The sequence below is a fragment of the Oncorhynchus gorbuscha genome, linkage group LG11, assembly GCF_021184085.1.
Source record: "Oncorhynchus gorbuscha isolate QuinsamMale2020 ecotype Even-year linkage group LG11, OgorEven_v1.0, whole genome shotgun sequence".
NCBI classification, from domain to species: Eukaryota; Metazoa; Chordata; class Actinopteri; order Salmoniformes; family Salmonidae; genus Oncorhynchus; species Oncorhynchus gorbuscha.
In genome coordinates, this window is record NC_060183.1 from 60,196,062 (window position 1) to 60,220,715 (window position 24,654).

General features: G+C 42.7%; 1 protein-coding gene across 10 annotated transcripts in view; it reads right to left on the reverse strand.

Annotated features, from left to right (window-relative positions):
- LOC124049043 (voltage-dependent N-type calcium channel subunit alpha-1B-like) overlaps window positions 1-24,654 on the reverse strand; it is a 232,521-nt gene that overhangs the window by 100,381 nt on the left and 107,486 nt on the right. The window contains exon 1 of one of the 10 annotated variants that reach the window (XM_046370346.1): window positions 7,401-7,850. The exons of the other annotated variants lie outside the window; for them this stretch is intronic. Within the exon in view, the coding sequence (XP_046226302.1) occupies window positions 7,401-7,448 (48 nt within the window). The 5' untranslated portion in view covers window positions 7,449-7,850. Of the gene's footprint in view, window positions 1-7,400; window positions 7,851-24,654 lie in introns of those variants that run through there. 10 annotated transcript variants of the gene reach the window in all.

Sequence of the window (24,654 nt, forward strand, 5' to 3'; positions counted from 1 at the left end):
TGAACGACCCATGAGCTCTCCATGAAAAAACTGCATCATCATTTTTTCGGTGTGCATCCCAAATGACACCCAATTCACAATATAAAAAGTGGTCCCTAATGTCGAACACTATATTGGGAAGACAGTGTGCCATTCGGGACAAGGCCTCAGACTGTGATTGTGGCAGAGAATATTAAGAATGCAGTGGGTAGCCTGTAGCATTTATTTTGGCCTGAGATTTGATTATACAGGCGTTATTATCAATCACTCCAGTTTAGGTGCCCTCTCTACCCTCCTAAAACTTCCTGGATCAATCTTACTCTCCAGAGTTGGCCATAGGGTGAGGATTCCATTGTTTAGATAAGACCTACACTAAGACCTCTTGACCAATGGCTTGTACTGGGCAATTAAGGGAAGGTGGCAGGGGGAAGATACTGGCTTAACAAGGGTAATTAACAGCTCAGTCATTAACCCAGAGGGACCTGGTTCGTCACCTAATCAGAACACATTCATGTATGCTAACGATCAATAGAGCAGTAACAGATGCAGTAACAGATGCAGTAACAGATAAAGGTGTGAGACCTATAGTGAATACACTACATGGCCAAAAGTATGTGGACCCCTGCTCGGCGACTACCTCATTCCAAAACCCTGGGCATTAATATGGACTTGGTCACTCCTTTGCTGCCATAACAGCCCCTATAACTGTTCTGGAAAGGCTTTCCACTAGATGTTTCTGCAGGGACTTGATACCATTCAGCCACAAGAGCATTAGTGAGCTTGGGCACTGATGTTGGGTGATTAGGCCTGGCTCGCAGTCGGCGTTCCAATTCATTCCAAAGGTGTTCGATGGGGTTGAGGTCAGTGCTCTGTGCAGGCCAGTCAAGTTCTTCCACACTGATCTCGACTAACCATTTCTGTATGGACCTCGCTTTCCCGTCACTGAAACTAAGAGGCTCATACCTGAGAACGAGTATACACGGCTCCAGAGTCCAATGACGCCGAGCTTTACACCATTCCAGCCGATGCTTGGCATTGCGCATGGTGATCTTAGGCTCGTGTGCGGCTGCTTGGCCATGGAAACCCATTTCATGACGCTCCCGACTAACAGTTCTTGTGCTGACGTTGCTTCCAGGGGCTGTTTAGAAATCGGTAGTGTTGCAATGTACAGACAATTTTTACGTGCCGACCTCTTCAGCACTCAGTGGTCTCGTTTTGTGAACTTGTGTGGCCTACCATCTCATGGTTGAGCCGGTGTTGCCCCTAGACGTTTCAAATCAAAATCAAATCAAATGTTATTGGTCACACACGTGGTTAGCAGATGTTAATGCGAGTGTAGCGAAATGCTTGTGCTTCTAGTTGCAGTAATATCTAACAAGTAATTGAATAATTCCCCAACAACTACCTAATATGAATGAAAATATGTACATATGGATGAGCGATGGCCGAGCGGCATAGGCAAGGTGCAATAGATGGCATAAAATACAGTATATGCATATGAGTAATGTAAGATATGCAAACATTATTAAAGTGGCATTATTTAACATGGCATTGTTTAAAGTGACTAGTGATCAATTTATTAAAGCAGCCAGGGATTGGGTCTCAATGCAAGCAGCAGCCTCTCTGAGTTAGTGATTGCTGTTTTGCAGTCTGATGGCCTTGAGATAGAAGCTGTTTTTCAGACTCTCGGTCCCAGCTTTGATGCACCTGTACTGACCTTGGTGTGACAGGCAGTGGCTTGGGTGGTTGTTGTCCTTGATCTTTTTGGCCTTCCTGTGACATTGGGTGCTGTAGGTGTCATGGAGGGCAGGTAGTTTGCCCCCAGTGATGCGGTGCAGACCACACCATCTTCTGGAGAGCCTTGTGGTTGAGGGAGGTGCAGTTGCCGTACCAGGCTGTGATACAGCCCGACAGGATGCTCTCGATTGATGGCTGGTGATACCGTCTGGGCCAGCAGCCTTGCGAGGGTTAACACGTTTAAATGTTTTACTCACGTCGGCCACGTCGCAAGAGGGGGTTGGGGGGGGGGGGTCGCAGTCTTTGTTAGTGGGCCTACTGACAATGTATTATCCTCAAAGAAGGCAAATAAGGTGTTTAGTTTGTCTAGAAGTGTGACGTCAGTGTCCGTGACTGGTTTTCTTTTTGTGGTCCGTGATTTCCAGTAGACCTTGCCTCATACATCTCGTGTCTGATTCGTTAAATTGTGACTCCACTTTGTCCTTGTACCAACATTTTTTTTTGTTTGATTGCCTTGCGGAGGGAATATCTTCACTATTAATATTCAGGCATATTCCCAAACCTCTTTCCATGGTTAAATGCGGTCCATCACGGTTTCTGGTTAGGGTAGGTTTTAATAGTCACAGTGGGTACAACATCTCCAATGTACTTCTTTATAAACTCAGTCACTGAGTCAGCGTATAGATTGATGTTATCTGAGGCTGACAGGAACATATCCCAGTCCGCGTGATCAAAACAATCTTGAAGCGTGGATTCCGATCGATTAGACCAGCGTTGAATGGTTCTAGTCACTGGTACATCCTGTTTGAGTTTCTGCATATAAGACAGTAAGAGCAAGATGGCGTCGTGGTCGGATTTGCCTAAGGGAGGGCGGGGGAGGGCTTTGTTTGCATCGCGGAAGTTAGAGTAGCAGTGATCGAGTGTATTAAACCCGTGCGTAGTGCAATCAATATGCTGATAGAATTTAGGTAGCCTTGTTCTCAAATTTGCTTTGTTACAATCCCCCAGCTACAATAACTGCAGCCTCAGGATATATGGTTTCCAGTTTAAATAGACATGTTGTTGCTTACCCATACCACCTCGGGGTGGCCCATCAGGAAGTCTATGATCCAGAGGGAGGTATTTAGTCCCAAGGTCCTTAGCTTAGTGATGAGCTTTGTGGGAGCTAAGGTGTTGAACACTCAGCTGTAGTCAATGAACAGGATCCTCACATAGGTGTTTCTTTAGTCCAGGTGGGAAAGGGCAGTGTGGAGTGCGGTTGAGATTGCGTCATTGGTGAATGATGTTAGGGATGTGTGCGAATTGGAGTGGATCTAGGGTATCCGGGAGGATGCTGTTAGTGCTTTTTTGACACCATCAATCACCACATTCTTTTGGAGAGATTAGAAACCCTAATTGGTCTACACAGACAAGTTCTTGCCTGGTTAAGATCTTGTCTGTCGGAAAGATCAGTTCGTCTCTGTGGAAGATTTGTCCTCTGACAAATCAATTGTATGTTTCGGTGTTCGTCAAGGTTCTGTTTTAGGACCACTATTGTTTTCACTATATATTCCACCTCTTGTGGATGTCATTCGGAAACAGAATGTTATTTCACTGCTATGCGGACAACACACAGTTGTACATTTCGAATAAACACGGTGAAGCCCCAAAAGGACCTATCCTGGAAGCCTTTTTTTTCAGTCATAAGGAAGTGGACAGCGGAAAATGTTTTACTTTTAAACACGGACAAAACAGAGAGGCTAGTTCTAGGTCCGCAGAAACAAAGAGGCCTACTGTTGGTTCTGAAAATTAATAAATGTAATTAATTAATTAAGTCTCAAATAAAACTGTGAAGAATCTCAGTGTTACTCTGGACCCTGATCTCTTTTGACTAATATATCAATCTTAGTAGCATTGCAAAAATCTGAACTTTTGTCCAAAAATGATGCAGAAAAGCTAATCCATGCTTTTGTCACTTTAAGATTAGACTACTGCAATGCTCTACTCTCCAGGCTACCCGGATAAAGTACTATATACACTTCAGTTAGTGCTAAACGTGACTGCCAGAATCCTGACGAGAACCCAAAAAAGTGATCATATTACTCCAGTGCTAGCCTCTCTACATTGCCTTCCTGTTAAGGCAAGGGCTGATTTCAACATTTTACTGCTAACCTACAGAGCATTACATGGGCTTGCTCCTACCTATCTCTTCTATTTGGTCCTGCCGTACACACCTACATGTATGCTACGGTCACAAGACGCAGGCCTCCTTATTGTCCCTAGAATTTCTAAGCAAACAGCTGGAGGCAGGCTTTTTCTATTTTTATGGAATGGTCTACAGTATTGACCTTTAAGTCAATACTGTAGAATCATCTCTTCAGTAGGTCCTATGACTGAGTGTAGTCTGGCCCAGGGGTGCGAAGGTGAACGTCACTTGCTGTCTCAACCTCTGAATGGTCGGCTATGAGAAGCCAACTGATATTTCCTCCCGAGGTACTGAGCTGTTGCACCTTCTACAACCACTGGTTATTATTTGACCCCGCTAATCATCTATGAACATTTGAACGTCTTGAAGAACAATCTGGTCTTAAATGGCCATGTACTCTTATAAAGTCCAACCAGCACAGCCAGAAGAGGACTGGCCACCCCTCAGAGCCTGGCTCCTCTCTGGGTTTCTTCTTAGGTTCCTCCCTTTCTAGGGAGTTTTTCCTAGCCACCATGCTTCTACATCTGCATTGCTTGCTGTTAGGGGTTTTATAGGCTTGGTTTCTGTATAGCATTTTGTGACATCTGCTGATATAAAAAGGGCTATATAAACACATTTGATTGCTTGATTAATTGACTGTTAGAACCAGTAAAGGCAAAATTACTTTTGTTTTCCTCCAGGCCTAAGGACAAACGCCTTCCTCTAGACTTAGAGAAAAAATAAAATAAATTGTGACAGCTAGGAGGGCCAATAGAGTCAGCTACCATCCTCAGTAGGAGTGACTATAGAGTCAGCTACCATCCTCAGTAGGAGTGACTATAGAGTCAGCTACCATCCTCAGTAGGAGTGACTATAGAGTCAGCTACCATCCTCAGTAGGAGGGCCAATAGAGTCAGCTACCATCCTCAGTAGGAGGGCCAATAGAGTCAGCTACCATCCTCAGTAGGAGTGACTATAGAGTCAGCTACCATCCTCAGTAGGAGTGACTATAGAGTCAGCTACCATCCTCAGTAGGAGTGACTATAGAGTCAGCTACCATCCTCAGTAGGAGTGACTATAGAGTCAGCTACCATCCTCAGTAGGAGTGACTATAGAGTCAGCTACCATCCTCAGTAGGAGTGACTATAGAGTCAGCTACCATCCTCAGTAGGAGTGACTATAGAGTCAGCTACCATCCTCAGTAGGAGTGACTATAGAGTCAGCTACCATCCTCACTATAGAGTCATCCTCCTCAGTAGGAGTGACTATAGAGTCAGCTACCATCCTCAGTAGGAGTGACTATAGAGTCAGCTACCATCCTCAGTAGGAGTGACTATAGAGTCAGCTACCATCCTCAGTAGGAGGGCCAATAGAGTCAGCTACCATCCTCAGTAGGAGGACTATAGAGTCAGCTACCATCCTCAGTAGGAGTGACTATAGAGTCAGCTACCATCCTCAGTAGGAGTGACTATAGAGTCAGCTACCATCCTCAGTAGGAGTGACTATAGAGTCAGTAGGAGTGACTATAGAGTCAGCTCATCCTCAGTAGGAGTGACTACTATAGAGTCAGCTATCCTCAGTAGGAGTGACTATAGAGTCAGCTACCATCCTCAGTAGGAGTGACTATAGAGTCAGCTACCATCCTCAGTAGGAGTGACTATAGAGTCAGCTACCATCCTCAGTAGGAGTGACTATAGAGTCAGCTACCATCCTCAGTAGGAGTGACTATAGAGTCAGCTACCATCCTCAGTAGGAGTGACTATAGAGTCAGCTACCATCCTCAGTAGGAGTGACTATAGAGTCAGCTACCATCCTCAGTAGGAGTGACTATAGAGTCAGCTACCATCCTCAGTAGGAGTGACTATAGAGTCAGCTACCAGTAGGAGTGACTATAGAGTCAGCAGGAGGGCCAATGAGCTACCATCCTCAGTAGGAGGGCCAATAGAGTCAGCTACCATCCTCAGTAGGAGTGACTATAGAGTCAGCTACCATCCTCAGTAGGAGTGACAGCTACCATCCTGGAGTGACTATAGAGTCAGCTACCATCCAGTAGGAGTGACTATAGAGTGACTATAGAGTCAGCTACCATCCTCAGTAGGAGTGACTATAGAGTCAGCTACCATCCTCAGTAGGAGTGACTATAGAGTCAGCTACCATCCTCAGTAGGAGTGACTATAGAGTCAGCTACCATCCTCAGTAGGAGTGACTATAGAGTCAGCTACCATCCTCAGTAGGAGTGACTATAGAGTCAGCTACCATCCTCAGTAGGAGTGACTATAGAGTCAGCTACCATCCTCAGTAGGAGTGACTATAGAGTCAGCTACCATCCTCAGTAGGAGTGACTATAGAGTCAGCTACCATCCTCAGTAGGAGTGACTATAGAGTCAGCTACCATACTCAGTAGCTTTCCATCTAAGTTGTCAATGTCAGGAGGTTTGTTATTATAGAACAATAACCACTATCACACTATCTTTACAAAATTAAAATGTACAATGATTTTCTTGCATTATTTGTTTTATTATGAATTCTTTATATCATTAATCTTGGCATCAAAATACAGTTTCTTCTTCTTTTTGTGGAGTTTAGTCACATAATTTCAGACTTATTAGCCACTCCTTTTACCATCTCTTTCAAACAGTTTTAAAATTCCTCATCAATCCATAAACAGTTCACAGTTCTAACAGCCAGTTTCTTAAAAGGTGCATGTTTATTAATAATTGGAAGAATCAATTTCACAAATTCATCAAGTGCAATGTCTAGATCAGAGGTGGGCAAACTTTTTGACTCGCGGGCCACAATGGGTTCTAAAATTTGACAGAGGGGCCGGTCCAGGAGCATTTGGAGGGAGTGTTTGGGCCGGATATACGAAAGCATTAAATGTAGTGTGTGCAAACCTCATAGCACAGTAAGAACACTACAACCCAATTTATTAACTGTCTTTCAAATGTGAAAAATAGCACTTATCAGTTAATAAATTTGTCTCAAGGAATATGCAAGATATGGCATTTACATACTATTTCGCAGATACTGGGAGGAGGAAATGTAAATAGATTAAAATAACATACGCACTGTTATTTATCAAGATTGCGTCTGTTTTTAATAAGTTTCAATCGAAGGTGCAAAGTTAAAGAAATCAACATTTATTGAAAAATGGAATCACTTTCAAAATTCAAAACATATTATTACACAACGAAATACTCAAGCTCAATAATATCTACTTGTGTTAAACTCCACAAAATCATGGATGGATTGTCCTGACCGCGCACTCTACAAACTCGCCACGGACGCCCTCACCTTCACGCGAAACAGTACACGTGTATCGTTGCCAAGCACACAGACATAGGCTGTATTAAATATCCTACCTGCAGCTGAAAATTTAAATTTAAATTAAGAGCGATGTGCGGCGTGTTAATTAAGCTACTGTATCGCTGCTGTGCGTAAATGCGCATTGCTCTTAATTAAAAGACGCACTTCCAAACTTTCCATATGCATTTTTTCATAACACAGCAGAAAAACTCACCATTTCAGTGGGAACAGTGTTGTTGGTCTCCCTTTTTTGCCAGTGCATCAAAGTCTGGAGTTAGTTTTGTTGTGGCAATTCTCAGGACAGATCTGAGGTGTTGGTCAGTTAACTTGGATCTGTGATGGGCTTTGTTGATTTTCATGACGCTAAACGTCTGCTCACACACGTAGGTCGAGCCTTTGCTAATTTGAATGCCAGCAAATAACTTGCCTTGGTACTTGACTCTTGAATTGCAGTTTGTCGGTGAAAAAAGTTCTGTTGACTCTGTAAATTAGCTGCCAACATCTGAGCAGTAGCCGCCCGTTCTTGTGTTGACTGCTTGCTAGCATAGTTTGCATGCTTCGTGGCAAAGTGACGGCTGATATTGTACTCTTTGAAAACCGCAACAGCTTCATGGCATATCAGACATACAGCCGTTGATCGGACTTCAGTGAAGAAGTATTTCGATGTCCACTCCTTATTAAACACTCTTTGGTCCGCTCATTTTCACAGAAGGGCTTAATGGTGACGTGAAACGAAGTGAAAATTAAAGTGAAATAAAGAGAAATACGCGCTACTCCAACAACGGTCAATGTGTTTTGAGTGCGCCATCTATTGGGGAAACGTGGGCATTGTAGGGAAAGGGAAAAAAAGGAGGTTTTTACTATAATTTGGACAAGTTCGGCGGGCCGGATTAAAAAGCCTAACGGGCCGTATGTGGCCCGCGGGTCGTAGTTTGCCCATGTCTGGTCTAGATGCTCCTTATTAATCACATATTTGTTTTACATTGTCCACATAAGAGTCACAGCAAATTATTTTGTATGATCTTTCATCCACCATTTTAGGCCCAGCTTTTGGAACTTTGGCTTTCCTGGTTATAGCTATACTGTGATCACTGCACAAATACAGCTTTAGAACAAAGTCCTGTGATCAATACATGTGGATGATCTTGTTCCTGTAGTGTTTGTCAACACCCTAGTAGGTTTATTAATAACCTGAACCAAATTACAGGCACTGGTTACAGTGAGAAGCTTCCTCTTGAGTGGACAGCTTGATGAAAACCAGTCAATAATCTGATCCCAGAGAAAGTAGACCTCTCTGTTTACATCACATGCACTATCAAGCATTCCACACACATTATTAGATTGTTAGCACTTGGTGGCCTTTAGAAACACCCCAAAGGAATAGGCTTTAGATGCAGGTGAACCTGCAACCACAGCACTTTAATAAAACTTGGTAGCTAGTTATGAGGTTGGGAGAATGGCTCTGACAGTGCACAGAGAAACAGATTCAAGCCCAAACCCATTCCTACCCCTCGAAGATTCCACAGGGTTGCATTACTGGACGAGGAAAAGTGCTGTAGAGGCACAATGATGGGAGAGATAAACACACACCAGCAGATCTGGAGAGCTACAAAAAGGCCACCATGCTAGACACATGGTAAAAGATTACACTGGAGTTGCATCCCAAATGGCACCTCATTCTCTCTATATAGTGCATAACAGAGCCCTATGGGCCATGGTCAAAAGTAGTGCACTAAATAGGCACTCAGAATCCATTTTGGAGCTCCTTTAAGAGTGCAGACACAGGGAGAACGAGGTACAAACTGGTTGGAACAATGGGGGAAACACAAGGAACAAGGGCCTTGAGAGAATTCTGAAAAGGAAAGCATTTTCTTTGCGGTTCTAGGTGATGTTAAGTGCACTACTCTCTGGTTATCATCTTGGTTTTGTTCATGAGATGAACACTGGAATATTATTACGGTGTAAAACGGGAAGAAACTATGTCTCTCTCAATATCTCTCTATCAGCCCTATGTATCTCATTTACACACTCACTGACCTTGCCTCTCCATTTGTCCTTCCCTCTTTTTCACTTTCTCTCCGTCTCACTGCACATAGAGCTTACGGATGCCTCTGGAATGTGTAGCCAGCCGTCTGGTCTCAGTAAAGACACACACACGCACACACAGAGACATGAGCCCAGTCTCTTCCACTCCCCTCATGTTTTACTGCCGATCCAACAAGCTACAACCAAAACGGGATGATTCACTGACAACAGACAAACACAGATCATATTAGTCTCAACGTAGCTCCTCTCACACCGCGCTGTCTGCCTGCCCCTCCTCCTCACTCCCCTTCTATTTTTAAGTGTTTAATGAGCGATGTGATCGTTGTGACAGTGCAGGATACCATGGAAACGGGGTCAAGGTGAGCACAGACTACAGTGACTCAGATGGCTCTAATGAGGTGACCACAACCATTGGTGAAACTACGACCACAGGGACTACTGTGACTTTGAAGCTAGGTCCACAACCACTACTGTGATTGTGAAACTATAGTAAGACCTCAAAGACTACTGTGACAAGACAAATGACACACCTTATAGGGGGCACTATGACCACAAGAGGGCCACACAGGCAATCCACCACTATAAACATTTAGATAGCCATGACCACATTAAGAGTCACAATAATAAACAATTAAACCTTTCCCTGCAGTCAATGACCAAAAGTTCCCTCTAGTAGCTTCATGTGTGGAAAGTTATATTTTTCATAATTAACCTTATTTCAAAACTACCGCTGAAAATAGTGTTTTTGTGGCAAATGGGCCCCAGCCAGCCAAATCACCAGTTGAGATCTTTATCTGCCTCTCTCCCCTCCAACACAATGTCATAAATCACCAGCTGCCCACTATTCCCCAGTCTCCCGGACACCTACAGTTGAAGTCGGAAGTTAACATTCACTTAGGTTCGAGTCATTAAAACTAGTTTTTCAACAACTCCACACATTTCTTGTTAACAAACTATTGTTTTGGCAAGTCGGTTAGGACATCGACTTTGTGCATGATGCAAGTAATCTTTCCAACAATTGTATACAGACAGATTATTTCACTGTATCACAATTCCAGCGGGTCAGAAGTTTACATACACTAAGTTGACTGTGCCTTTTAAACAGCTTGGAAAATTCCAGAAAAGGATGTCATGGCTTTAGAAGCTTCTGATAGGCTAATTGACATCATTTGAGTCAATTGGATGTGTACCCGTGGATGTATTTCAAGGCCTACCTTCAAACTCAGTGCCTCTTTGCTTGACATGAATGGGAAAATCAAAAGAAATCAGCCAAGACCTCAGAAAAAATTGTAGACCTCCAGAAGTCTGGTTCATCCTTGGGAGCAATATCCAAATGCCTGAAAGTACCACGTTCATCTGTACAAACAATAGTACCCAAGTATAAACACCATGGGACTACGCAGCCGTCATACTGCTCAGGAAGTAGACGTGTTCTGTCTCCTAGAGATGAATGTGCTTTGGTGCGAAAAGTGCAAATCAATCCCAGAACAACAGCAAAGGACTTTGTGAAGATGCTGGAGGAAACTGATACAAAAGTATATATATCCACAGTAAAACGAGTACTATATCAACATAACCTGTAAGGCCGCTCAGCAAGGAAGAAGCCACTGCTCCAAAACTGCCATTAAAAAAAGCCAGACTACGGTTTGCAACTGCACATGGGAACAATTTTTTTCTGAGGTCTTGGCTGATTTCTTTTGATTTTCCCATGATGTCAAGCAAAGAGGCACTGGTGGAAAAATATGGCTGGCAACAACACCTGACTCTGTACTTCAGGCCGCTGCCATAGATCAAGCAATACCAGCACGTCAGGTGAATATCATTTTCATTGCATTATAGGAGGTTATTCTTCTTATCTAAACATGGAAGGTGACTTGATGTTGTAATGGCTTCTACCTTTTTTTGTTATTTCCTGTTTTACAGCTTCGATGTTCTGGAGCCTGATGTTGTCGCCAAGGGGCGTTTGGACTCAATCGGTACCAGGTATCAGCTTCCTCCCATAGATTGTCTGCCTGTACAAGCATCACCTGGACTGGACAGAGCTAGACAAACGTATTTCTTTTGAGGAGAAAGGGGAGTTTTGCGACAAAGAGGCTATGGCCATCACATGCCCTTCACCAAAGTCAAACAGGCTCTCTGAATATAGATTCCCTTGTTCATGCGTGATTTGGACTGACCAGTCATCAGCACTATCTGCAGTGCCTCTATTCACATGACTACTAACACACACGCCATACGTTGCTGCTACTAATCGTTTTTATCCCACTGCTCAGCCACTTTACCCCTGATTGTATGCATACAACTACCTCGTCTATCACTGATATTGTTCTTGTATATACTGTATATTTATATTTATATTGACTCTATTTCTGATATTGCTACTATGCAAGTAACCATTTGGCTGTACCGTTTCCACCTCCTGTAGAGACCCATCCACTTAGCAAGATGTGGCTGGTGGTTAGGGCATTTCCTTCACATGACCCAACAATTTAGACCAGTGTGTCTTTGTGAGCGTTATCTAATATTTATAAATGACTTCTATCTGGACACTTTCTGTTTACCTGATATGTTCCCTTATTGTAGAATACTACTTTTACCACTTTTAGTCTTAATCTTACAAAATGCAGTGTATGATATGCCATTTTGTAGTGTTTTTGCTTTTATCCAATGTAAAAAAAACAATTTCACATTTTTGCTACATAAGAATGAATCAAGGTGGTCGGTCATATTTGTACATTGTTACAACACTGCATATAGCCATATGATATTTGAAGTGCCTCTATTCCTTTTGAATGTTTGTGTGTAATGTTTACTCTTTATTTTTATTTTTTTAATCACTTTGGTTTACTATTTCACTTGCTTTGGCAATGTAAACATGTGTTTCCCATGCCAATAGAGGCATTTGAATTGAATTGTGACATGGGACAGTAAGAGGCCCTACTTGTAAGATATTTTGTGCTAAATATACCTCTATTTGAAGAGGTTTTTGACCTTTCAGGGACCTAATCTCAAACACTCATGAAAACATTGTCTTCACTAAAGAATGTGAATTTGGTCATGAAAACGCTATTTGATAAGTTATATGCATGAAAAATAAGGAAGTTTCAAAAATACTTTTTTGTTGTTGATTTTTGGACACTGACCAACTGTACATCTCTGAACAGTCACGCCAGTGTACAGCTCAAACACGCTAGGAGATTTGCTATATTTCAGTCTTCTGTGATGTATATAAAGTGATGCAAACTTAACATTTAAAATAACCATGTGTGTGAGGTGTATAATTTTGTTTCAAATTAGATTTGATTAAGACTACCATGAAATTTAGGAAATGGCTGCCTAGTTTTTCATACTGCACACCGGTTGGGTATCCCCCCTAAATTCAAGTATTTACTCTGAGCATTATAATGGAAAAAGGGGAAAAAAGGAAAAGGTCGCGGAGCTACAACAACAACCCGTAACAAGACAGCAGAAGATATAATCGTCGATGAACCTGAAATAAGATAGCAGCAGTAAAAGAACCCTCATTTCGTGAGGTGATGAAGGAGGAATTGCACGAGGCACTCACAGGCTTACGAGAGGAACTTCGAAAAGATGTAAGAAAATAGCTAAATGAGTTCAAGAAGGACATTAGCCAGAAACTGGAAGAAAACAAATTAGAACTTCACAGCATAGCTACAAGAATGGGGGACGCAGAACAGCGCATTGGGGAAACGGACACATGGACCTCCGTCAAGGAAATACTTGAACAGTCACTGAAAAGCCAACACGCACTACAGGCAAAAGTGACAGAACTCGAAGGTTTCTCACGTCGAAACAACATTAGACTTTATAACGTAGTAGAGGGCGCAGAAAAAGACTCTATGCCCAACTTCGTGGAGGGTCTATTCAAGGGCATACTTGAATACGACACTGACCTGGGAATCGAGAGAGCACACCGAGCTGTGGCTTCAAAACCCCACCAAGATCCATAGTAGTACGGTTCCTGAAATTCTCAGTCAAAGAGAAAGTCTTACATGCAACCTGGAAAATGTCTGTTAACTTCCAAGGCCAACGAGTGTTCTGTGATCATGACTACGTGGGAGAGATACTGAAAAGAAGGAAAGAATACACCCCCATTAAAAAAGCACTTAAAGAGAAGGGTATTCGCTTCCAAACACCATACCCGGCAAAAATGCGGGTATTTCTGGAAAATGGCCCGGTTACATACGAGCCTGCAGACGAGGAGGCTGAGGACCTGAAGTCAAGGGGCTTCCCAGTGGAGTATACCGCCAGGAGAAAGGTGACATCACCAGTGGAAAGACTCGAGCAAGCTCTCCCATGGATCATTGTTGACAAGCAGGGTCATGGAGAAAGAGGGAAACCATCTCGACGAGAGGACGTTCACATCCGAGAGAGACTCAGGCATTTCCAACGGGAAGATGTAAGACACTGAATCGGATTTAACAGAATTAATAGTTACCGCGAGCTGTTAAGACTTTGGGTTGTTACGGTTGACATTGCAATAGGTTAAATATATCCCCTATTTTCCCCCAATGCAGAACAACGGTGAGTAGCCAAAAGCATGTGTTCTTTACGAACACACTAAGTAGCGTCATGGTAATAACATATATATTAGCTAAGGATTAATGACACATTGACAACGGGGCGACAGAAGGGCATATCGAGGGGAGGATTCATGATATGCAAGCATGAACGATATAGTTTTCACTTGTAATTAACCGATGTGTATAAGCTACGAAATTAGGCACCCTTATTATTTTCGGTTCCACCAGGTCTTGTTTGTGACTATGTCACGCATTTTCATATCTGAGCGAGGGGGCCATCCTGCGGACAGGCTCATCCCCTCAAACCCCAGAGGCAAGAGACAGTCCTCTGACATGGGAGTCCAAATACCAAAGTATTTTCCCACTTTGGTTTACTTTATTATCGTTCTTGATTTTTCGTTCATTTGTAGGTTCATGATAAGCAGGCAGATATGATGCACAGGGTTTTCTATTTATATCGATGCATCATGGGGAATATAAGGTCATAAGTCTCAATGTAAACAGACTGGGGAGTGCCGTCAAGAGTAGAAAGGTAATAGCAAAGATGAAACAGGAGAGAGTTGACGTACTATTCTGGCAGGAAACTCACTTATCCACACCTGAACACGAGAAACTCAAGAAAATGGGATATAGGAACACTTTTTTTTCTCCTTACAAAATGGGTAGAAGGGGAGTTGCAATCTTGATCCCAAATTCAGTTAATTTTGAGTTTATATCAGAAATCAAAGACAAGGAGGGTAGATTTAAACTTGTTAAATGTAAACTGGATAACAAGGAAGTTACATTATTTAATGTATACGCACCCCCAGGGAGTGACATGGTCTTCTACAGGAAGTTACATTATTTAATGTAAACGCACCCCCAGGGAGTGACATGGTCTTCTACAGGAAGTTACATTATTTAATGTATACGCACCCCCAGGGAGTGACATGGTCTTCTACAGGAAGTTACATTATTTAATGTAAACGCACCCCCAGGGAGTGACATGGTCTTCTACAGGAAGTTACATTATTTAATGTAAACGCACCCCCAGGGAGTGACATGGTCTTCTACAGGAAGTTACATTATTTAATGTAAACGCACCCCCAGGGAGTGACATGGTCTTCTACAGGAAGTTACATTATTTAATGTATACGCACCCCCAGGGAGTGACATGGTCTTCTACAGGAAGTTACATTATTTAATGTATACGCACCCCCAGGGAGTGACATGGTCTTCTACAGGAAGTTACATTATTTAATGTATACGCACCCCCAGGGAGTGACATGGTCTTCTACAGGAAGTTACATTATTTAATGTATACACACCCCCAGGGAATGACATGGTCTTCTACAGGAAGTTACATTATTTAATGTAAACGCACCCCCAGAGTGACATGGTCTTCTACAGGAAGTTACATTATTTAATGTATACGTACCCCCAGGGAGTGACATGGTCTTCCACAGGAAGGTGTTTGATTTAATTGCCACAGAAACCACTGGCACTCTTATCTGTGGAGGGGAATTTAACACAATTCTAAACTCAAAATTGGACAGCACAAACCAAAATAGGAAAATGAGCCTAGTTGCCAAAAAGATCAATAGGATACTGCAGGATCTAGGACTGCTCGATGTATGCCGTGACACCCACAAGACCGATATACTTTTTACTCAGCCCACCACACTGAATTCTCTAAGTTAGACTACTTTTTTTATGTACAATGCAGATAGATACAGGCTTAAGGATTGTAGGAATAATGAAAATGGGAAAGTATCTCTTGCTATACTGCTGAAATTACAGTAACACTAAGAAACTTAGAAAGATCTCATTGTCAATACAAAGACCCTCTTGTATTACGAGAGATTCAAAAGTTAAAACAGGAAATTGACCAGATTTATAGAGAAGAAGTAGAGAAAAAGCCTAGGTTCCTGAAACAACGATATTATGAAGCAGACTCAAAGGAAACCAAATCACTAGCATGGAGACTCCGGAAACAACAAGCACAGAATACCATTTTCAAAATAAAAGACCCCAAAACAAGAAAGATCACATGCAAATTAGATAAAATGCAGAATGCATTGGAATCATATTACACAAACCTGTACAAGCAACCAGAGAAGGCAGATGCACAGACAATAGAGCACTTTTTGAACTCACTTGATCTCCCCTCAATTGGGACAGAGCAAAATGATAGACTAACTTTAGAAATATCCACCGGAGAAATTAATAAAGCAATATCTCAACAAAAAGTCAACAAGTCTCCAGGCACTGATGGCTTCCCTTCAGAATGGTTCAAGACCTTCAGAGAACAATTAGCACCTCTATTTAAGGCCTGTTTTAACTGGACTCTGAGGGAGGGGGGTCTCCCACCGTCATGGAGAGAGGCCATCATATCTGTAATCCCAAAAGAGGGTAAAGATAAGAAAGAATGTAGTTCATATAGACCAATCGCAATTCTTAACACAGATTAAGAACTATATCCATCAATAATAGCCAAAAGAATGGAGAGCATAATCCCAGAATTGATTGACGGACATCAAACTGGTTTCGTACAAAATAGGCAGACACAGGACAATAAAAGGACACTACAAATCACGGACCACATTACTCAGAATAAGACAACTTTTTAACCTTCATTTAACTTCATTTAACTATGCAAGTCAGTTAAGAACAAATTATTATTTTCAATGACGGCCTAGGAACAGTGGGTTAACTGCCTGTTCAAGGGCAGAACGACAGATTTGTACCTTGTCAGCTCGGGGGTTTGAACTTGCAACCTTCCGGTTACTAGTCCAACGCTCTAACCACTAGGCTACCCTGACAACATTATCAAAATTAGCATAAGATCCTATCATTCTTCATTTGGAGTATTTTCCCATGATTAAAACATCAAGATTGTGTGCTCGCACTACTGCCCTCTCCTCTGGGAGTGTCTCACTCACCCACGGAGGGCAAGAAAGCTCTCTCTCAGCTTGGTGACATCCTTCCATCCACACTGATGCTATAATGACTCGATTGGAGATATATTTGCTCAGCTGATAGTGCTAATGTATGGTGATATTAATGTATTGATGTCCTGGCCTGAGCCAAGTCACTTCCTTATCATCCCCTCTGGGCACAGGATAGCACAGGCACTCCATTCCAGAACATCAGCTTCCTCTGAGAGCTAAGGATTGGGGCAGAGGAGAAACAAGGGGAGGAGGGAGAGGCAGATTAGCGCTCACCGCACCATTAATGAGTATCCCAGCATTCCCTTGGGGCTGTGGAGAGGAGACAGTCCATCAATCCACAAGGTTAACGCTGAGTAACGGGAACACACAATGTACAGAATGGAGAGGGGCTTGTGTTCTTATTTCATTATGCTACTGTATTGTTCCTTCCCCTGCATCTGTGCTAAGTACACACACACAAACACACTGGCATGTGCGCACACACACACAGATAGATACAGTCTCCTCACAGTGCCTTTAGCATGATGTGCAAATATTACTGGAAGTGACTCAGAGGCCCAGGCTGAATGTGTGAGCATAACATAAGCAAGGTTTCAAAACCATCCCATAGCTCTTATGAGGCCCGCTTTACAATTGTCATGTGTTCACAAACGCATCACTTCCAAGAAAATATCTCCAGGATGTCTTCCAGGATCTGTGTGTGTGTGTGTGTCTGTGTGTGTGTGTGTGTGTGTGTGTGTGTGTGTGTGTGTGTGTGTGTGTGTGTGTGTGTGTGTGTGTGTGTGTGTGTGTGTGTGTGTGTGTGTGTGTGTGTGTGTGTGTGTGTGTGTGTGTGTGTGTGTGTGTGTGTGTGTGTGTACACATACCCTGATGAAGACAGCTTGGCTGTCGAAATGTTGGTAATTACATTTTTGCATCTGAGCTCCTAGAGTGTGCGGCTCTCTTTAATTTTCAAGTTTTCTACTCCACTAGCCAGCCCCTCGTCTTAATAGGTGTGCGTTTCCTTTTCTTCTAGATATGTGTGTACACATGTACCAGTTCAATCCACTTAACCAGATTCGAGGAGGACGAGCCAACAGGATTGATCTGATAGGAGGAAGGCAAACAGTATGTTTACGAGTTCCATGAGGCCTTGTGAAAAGAGTCTGGCCTACTTAGAGGGAACACTCCTCACCCTGTGTGAAGGCAGCCTTGCCAGGAACACAGCAGGGGGCATGAGAGAGAGAGACATAGAGAGGGGAGAGAGAAATAGACAAATTGGGAAAAAGGTGAGACAAATAGAGAGAGGGAGGAAGAGAAGGGGAAGAGGGAGAGGTAGAGACAGAAACAGAGAGAGAGAAGAGAGATAAATAATGGGGAGAGAGAAAGGGATAGAGTGTGACAGGTGCTCTAAAAGCCCAGTGAGTCTGTTCCCAGCAGCATGTAGCCACACAGGAGAGGAGCTTGCTAGCATAACGAGAAAGCAGGCAACAGGAGAGGTTTTATAAAGAAGGGAAAAAATGAGGATAGAGAGAAGAGGGAGAGGAGTTGGAAGTTGTATCAGTTGCAAATGCTGCTATCCTGCCATGTTGCTGGCAGCTCAGCCTACCTAAAGACAAGGTGGCAGGATTTGGGGGGAAAAGGAGGAGGCCAGAATCCACACAGGGCTCCAGAACCCAGCACGGAGTAATCTAAACTGCTGTCTGCTAGTCCTTGTTCTCACATACCAGCTGGTCTGTATTCAAACTGTCTGTTAGTCCTTGTTCTCACATACAAGCTGGTCTTTATTCAAACTGTCTGTTAGTCCTTGTTCTCACATACCAGCTAGTCTTTATTCAAACTGTCTGCTAGTCCTTGTTCTCACATACCAGCTGGTCTTTATTCAAACTGTCTGTTAGTCCTTGTTCTCACATATCAGCTGTTCTTTATTCAAACTGTCTGCTAGTCCTTGTTCTCACATACCAGCTGGTCTTTATTCAAACTGTCTGTTAGTCCTTGTTCTCACATATCAGCTGGTCTTTATTCAAACTGTCTGCTAGTCCTTATTCTCACATCCCAGCTGGTCTTTATTCAAACTCTCACATACCAGCTGGTCTTTATTCAAACTGTCTGCTAGTCCTTGTTCTCACATACCAGCTGGTCTTTATTCAAACTGTCTGTTAGTCCTTGTTCTCACATATCAGCTGGTCTTTATTCAAACTGTCTGCTAGTCCTTGTTCTCACATACCAGGTGTTCTTTATTCAAACTGTCTGTTAGTCCTTGTTCTCACATATCAGCTGGTCTTTATTCAAACTGTCTGCTAGTCCTTGTTCTCACATACCAGCTGGTCTTTATTCAAACTGTCTGTTAGTCCTTGTTCTCACATACCAGCTGGTCTTTTTTCAAACTCTCACATACCAGCTGGTCTTTATTCAAACTGCCTGCTCGTCCTTATTCTCACATACCAGCTGGTCTTTATTCAAACTCTCACATACCAGCTGGTCTTTATTCAAAATGTCTGCTAGTCCTTGTTCTCACATACCAGCTGGTCTTTATTCAAACTGTCTGTTAGTCCTTGTTCTCACATATCAGCTGGTCTATATTCAAACTGTCTGCTAGTCCTTATTCTCACATCCCAGCTGGTCTTTATTCAAACTCTCACATACCAGCTGGTCTTTATTCAAACTGTCTGCTAGTCCTTGTTCTCACATACCAGCTGGTCTTTATTCAAACTGTCTGTTAGTTCTGGTTCTCCAATACCAGGTGCTCTTCATTCAAACTGTCTGTTAGTTCTGGTTCTCCAATACCAGGTGCTCTTCATTCAAACTGTCTGTTCTGGTTCTCCAATACTAGGTGCTCTTCATTCAAACTGTCTGTTAGTTCTGGTTCTCCAATACCAGGTGCTCTTCATTCAAACTGTCTGTTAGTTCTGGTTCTCCAATACCAGGTGCTCTTCATTCAAACTGTCTGTTAGTTCTGGTTCTCCAATACCAGGTGCTCTTCATTCAAACTGTCTGTTAGTTCTGGTTCTCCAATACCAGGTGCTCTTCATTCAAACTGTCTGTTAGTTCTGGTTCTCCAATACCAGGTGCTCTTCATTCAAACTGTCTGTTAGTTCTGGTTCTCCAATACCAGGTGCTCTACATTCAAACTGTCTGTTAGTTCTGGTTCTCCAATACCAGGTGCTCTTCATTCAAACTGTCTGTTAGTTCTGGTTCTCCAATACCAGGTGCTCTTCATTCAAACTGTCTGTTAGTCCTGGTTCTCGAATACCAGGTGATCTTCATTCAAACTGTCTGTTAGTCCTGGTTCTCCATTACCAGGTGCTCTTCGTTCAAACTGTCTGTTAGTCCTGGTTCTCCAATACCAGGTGCTCTTCATTCAAACCATCTGTTAGTTCTGGTTCTCCAATACCAGGTGCTCTTCATTCAAACGTTCTGTTAGTTCTGGTTCTCCAATACCAGGTGCTCTTCATTCAAACTGTCTGTTAGTTCTGGTTCTCCAATACCAGGTGCTCTTCATTCAAACTGTCTGTTAGTTCTATTTCTCCAATACAAGGTGCTCTTCATTCAAACTGTCTGTTAGTTCTGGTTCTCCAATACCAGGTGCTATTCATTCAAACTGTCTGTTAGTTCTGGTTCTCCAATACCAGGTGCTCTTCATTCAAACTGTCTGTTAGTTCTGGTTCTCCAATACCAGGTGCTCTTCATTGAAACTGTCTGCTAGTCCTTGTTCTCACATACCAGCAGGTCTTTATTCAAACTGTCTGTTAGTCCTTGTTCTCACATATCAGCTGGTCTATATTCAAACTGTCTGCTAGTCCTTATTCTCACATCCCAGCTGGTCTTTATTCAAACTCTCACATACCAGCTGGTCTTTATTCAAACTGTCTGCTAGTCCTTGTTCTAACATACCAGCTGGTCTTTATTCAAACTGTCTGTTAGTCCTTGTTCTCACATATCAGCTGGTCTATATTCAATCTGTCTGCTAGTCCTTGTTCTCACATACCAGCTGGTCTTTATTCAAACTGTCTGTTAGTCCTTGTTCTCACATACCAGCTGGTCTTTATTCAAACTCTCACATACCAGCTGGTCTTTATTCAAACTGTCTGTTAGTCCTTGTTCTCACATACCAGCTGGTCTTTATTCATACTGTCTGTTAGTCCTTGTTCTCACATATCAGCTGGTCTATATTCAAACTGTCTGCTAGTCCTTATTCTCACATACCAGCTGGTCTATATTCAAACTCTCACATACCAGCTGGTCTTTATTCAAACTGTCTGCTCATCCTTATTCTCACATACCAGCTGGTCTTTATTCAAACTCTCACATACCAGCTGGTCTTTATTCAAACTGTCTGCTAGTCCTTGTTCTCACATACCAGCTGGTCTTTATTCAAACTGTCTGTTAGTCCTTGTTCTCACATATCAGCTGTTCTTTATTCAAACTGTCTGCTAGTACTTGTTCTCACATACCAGCTGGTCTTTATTCAAACTGTCTGTTAGTCCTTGTTCTCACATATCAGCTGGTCTTTATTCAAACTGTCTGCTAGTCCTTATTCTCACATCCCAGCTGGTCTTTATTCAAACTCTCACATACCAGCTGGTCTTTATTCAAACTGTCTGCTAGTCCTTGTTCTCACATACCAGCTGGTCTTTATTCAAACTGTCTGTTAGTCCTTGTTCTCACATACCAGCTGGTCTTTATTCAAACTGTCTGCTAGTCCTTGTTCTCACATACCAGCTGGTCTTTTTTCAAACTGTCTGTTAGTTCTGGTTCTCCAATACCAGGTGCTCTTCATTCAAACTGTCTGTTAGTTCTGGTTCTCCAATACCAGCTGGTCTTTATTCAAACTGTCTGCTAGTCCTTATTCTCACATACCAGCTGGTCTTTATTCAAACTCTCACATACCAGCTGGTCTTTATTCAAACTGCCTGCTCGTCCTTATTCTCACATACCAGCTGGTCTTTATTCAAACTGTCTGCTAGTCCTTGTTCTCACATACCAGCTGGTCTTTATTCAAACTGTCTGCTAGTCCTTGTTCTCACATACCAGCTGGTCTTTATTCAAACTGTCTGTTAGTTCTGGTTCTCCAATACCAGGTGCTCTTCATTCAAACTGTCTGTTAGTTCTGGTTCTCCAATACCAGGTGCTCTTCATTCAAACTGTCTGTTAGTTCTGGTTCTCCAATACCAGGTGCTCTTCATTCAAACTGTCTGTTAGTTCTGGTTCTCCAATACCAGGTGCTCTTCATTCAAACTGGCTGTTAGTTCTGGTTCTCCAATACCAGGTGCTCTTCATTCAAACTGTCTGTTAGTCCTGGTTCTCCAATACCAGGTGCTCTTCATTCAAACTGTCTGTTAGTTCTGGTTCTCCAATACCAGGTGCTCTTCATTCAAACTGTCTGTTAGTTCTGGTTCTCCAATACCAGGTTCTCTTCATTCAAACTGTCTGTTAGTTCTGGTTCTCCAATACCAGGTGCTCTTCATTCAAACTGGCTGTTAGTTCTGGTTCTCCAATACCATGTGCTCTTCATTCAAACTGGCTGTTAGTTCTGGTTCTCCAATACTAGGTGCTCTTCATTCAAACTGTCTGTTAGTCCTGGTTCTCCAATACCAGGTGCTTTTCATTCAAACTGTCTGTTAGTGCTGGTTCTCCAATACCAGGTGCTCTTCATTCAAACTGTCTGTTAGTTCTGGTTCTCCAATACCAGGTGCTCTTCATTCAAACTGTCTGTTAGTTCTGGTTCTCCAATACCAGGTGCTCTTCATTCAAACTGTCTGTTAGTTCTGGTTCTCCAATACCAGGTGCTCTTCATTCAAACTGTCTGTTAGTTCTGGTTCTCCAATACCAGGTGCTCTTCATACAAACTGTGTTAGTCCTTGTTCTCCAATACCAGGTGCTCTTCATTCAAACTGTCTGTTAGTCCTGGTTCTCCAATACCAGGTGCTCTTCATTCAAACCGTCTGTTAGTTCTGGTTCTCCAATACCAGGTGCTCTTCATTCAAACCGTCTGTTAGTTCTGGTTCTCCAATACCAGGTGCTCTTCATTCAAACCGTCTGTTAGTTCTGGTTCTCCAATACCAGGTGCTCTTCATTCAAACTGTCTGTTAGTTCTAGTTCTCCAATACCAGGTGCTCTTCATTCAAACTGTCTGTTAGTTCTGGTTCTCCAATACCAGGTGCTCTTCATTCAAACTGTCTGTTAGTTCTGGTTCTCCAATACCAGGTGCTCTTCATTCAAACTGGCTGTTAGTTCTGGTTCTCCAATACCAGGTGCTCTTCATTCAAACTGGCTGTTAGTTCTGTTTCTCCAATACCAGGTGCTCTTCATTCAAACTGTCTGTTAGTTATGGTTCTCCAATACCAGGTGCTCTTCATTCAAACTGTCTGTTAGTTCTGGTTCTCCAATACCAGGTGCTCTTCATTCAAACTGTTTGTTAGTCCTGGTTCTTCAATACCAGGTGCTCTTCATTCAAACTGTCTGTTAGTCCTGGTTCTCCAATACCAGGTGCTCTTCATTCAAACTGTCTGTTAGTCCTGGTTCTCCAATACCAGGTGCTCTTCATTCAAACTGCTAACTGAACACACCTTTGGGTGCACACTGGCTGACCTTCAGGACACCTACAACACCAGGTGTCGCAGGAAGGCCAAGAAGATAATCAGGGACCCCAGCCACCTGATTCTTGGCCTGTGCTTCCCGTTTTCGATCACTCAGACGCAGGCAGTATAGGAGCATCATGACAAAAACTGTAAGACTGGCCTATAGTTTTTACCCCCAGAGCCACAATTAGGCAGCTACCTGCTCCCCCCTTGACCACTTGGACTTCCTACCCACCACCTCCTCAACGAACATTTTTACACTGCCTCCAACTAAAATTTACATTTTATCATGCTGAATAGCTACCACTAGTCAGACACCTGCTCGCCCTGTCCCCCCTTCCTACTCCCCTGGTATTCCTACCCCCCATCCCCTCCTCCCCTGCTGTTCCAACACCCCTTAATATATATTATTACTATCTATTTTTATATGTCACTTTGTCCTGCATTGTTGGTTGGAATTGTCACTGTAATTACATCTGCAACCCTGTACATGCAACTATTAAACTCTCTAATTTAAACACACACACAAACGTACGTAACGGAAACTCACGGTACCAAGTTTTAGGCCTCCCTTACTTGTCTACATTTTGATAGCCTTTTATAGACAGATTTTGATAGATCACCTCTCAAGGTTGGATAAATAAGTGTCTCTCAATAAGGAGTTGATGGAGCTGAAATAGATAGATATTCTCCCACTGGAGTCAATGTGTTGATGTGGAGGTAAAAATGGATCTGATAGAAAACAGTTCCTGTATGCATACTTTATGCCATCAGTGTCAATGGAGGGTGTGAGTTGATCATAGTGTTGACGGCTCTACCAGCTGGAGGTTGTGTGTGTGTGTGTTTGACCCTCTGTGTGGTGGTGGTGTGAGAGGTCTTGACAGCCTGCTAATGTATGTGTGTGTGTGTGTGTGTGTGTACATGTGAGTTATTTTAGTAATGAACAGAGGGGTAACAAATCAGCTCAAGGCACTGGTAACATCTCCTCAGCTGTAGGTAAGTTTGTTTGTGTGTGTGAGATTCTGTGCACATACACACACAGCAGCACAGCAGACACGTACGCTACCTCCAGATCCTCAGTTCTGTTCAAATGAAATGTTATTTGTCATATGTGCTTACTTACAAGACCTTAACCAACAATGTAGTTTGACGAAGAATAAGTGTTTGCTAAAATAAACTGAAGTCAGAGTGAATGTGCGGGGGAACAGGTTAGTCAAGGTAATTGAGGTAACATGTACATTGTAGGTAGAGGTAAAGTAACTATGCATAGAAAATAAACAGTAGCAGCAGTGTAAAAATGGGGGGGGGTCAATGCAAATAGTACCGGTAGCTATTTGGTTAGCTGTTCAGGAGTCTTATGGCTTGGGGGTAGAAGCTGTAAAAAAGCC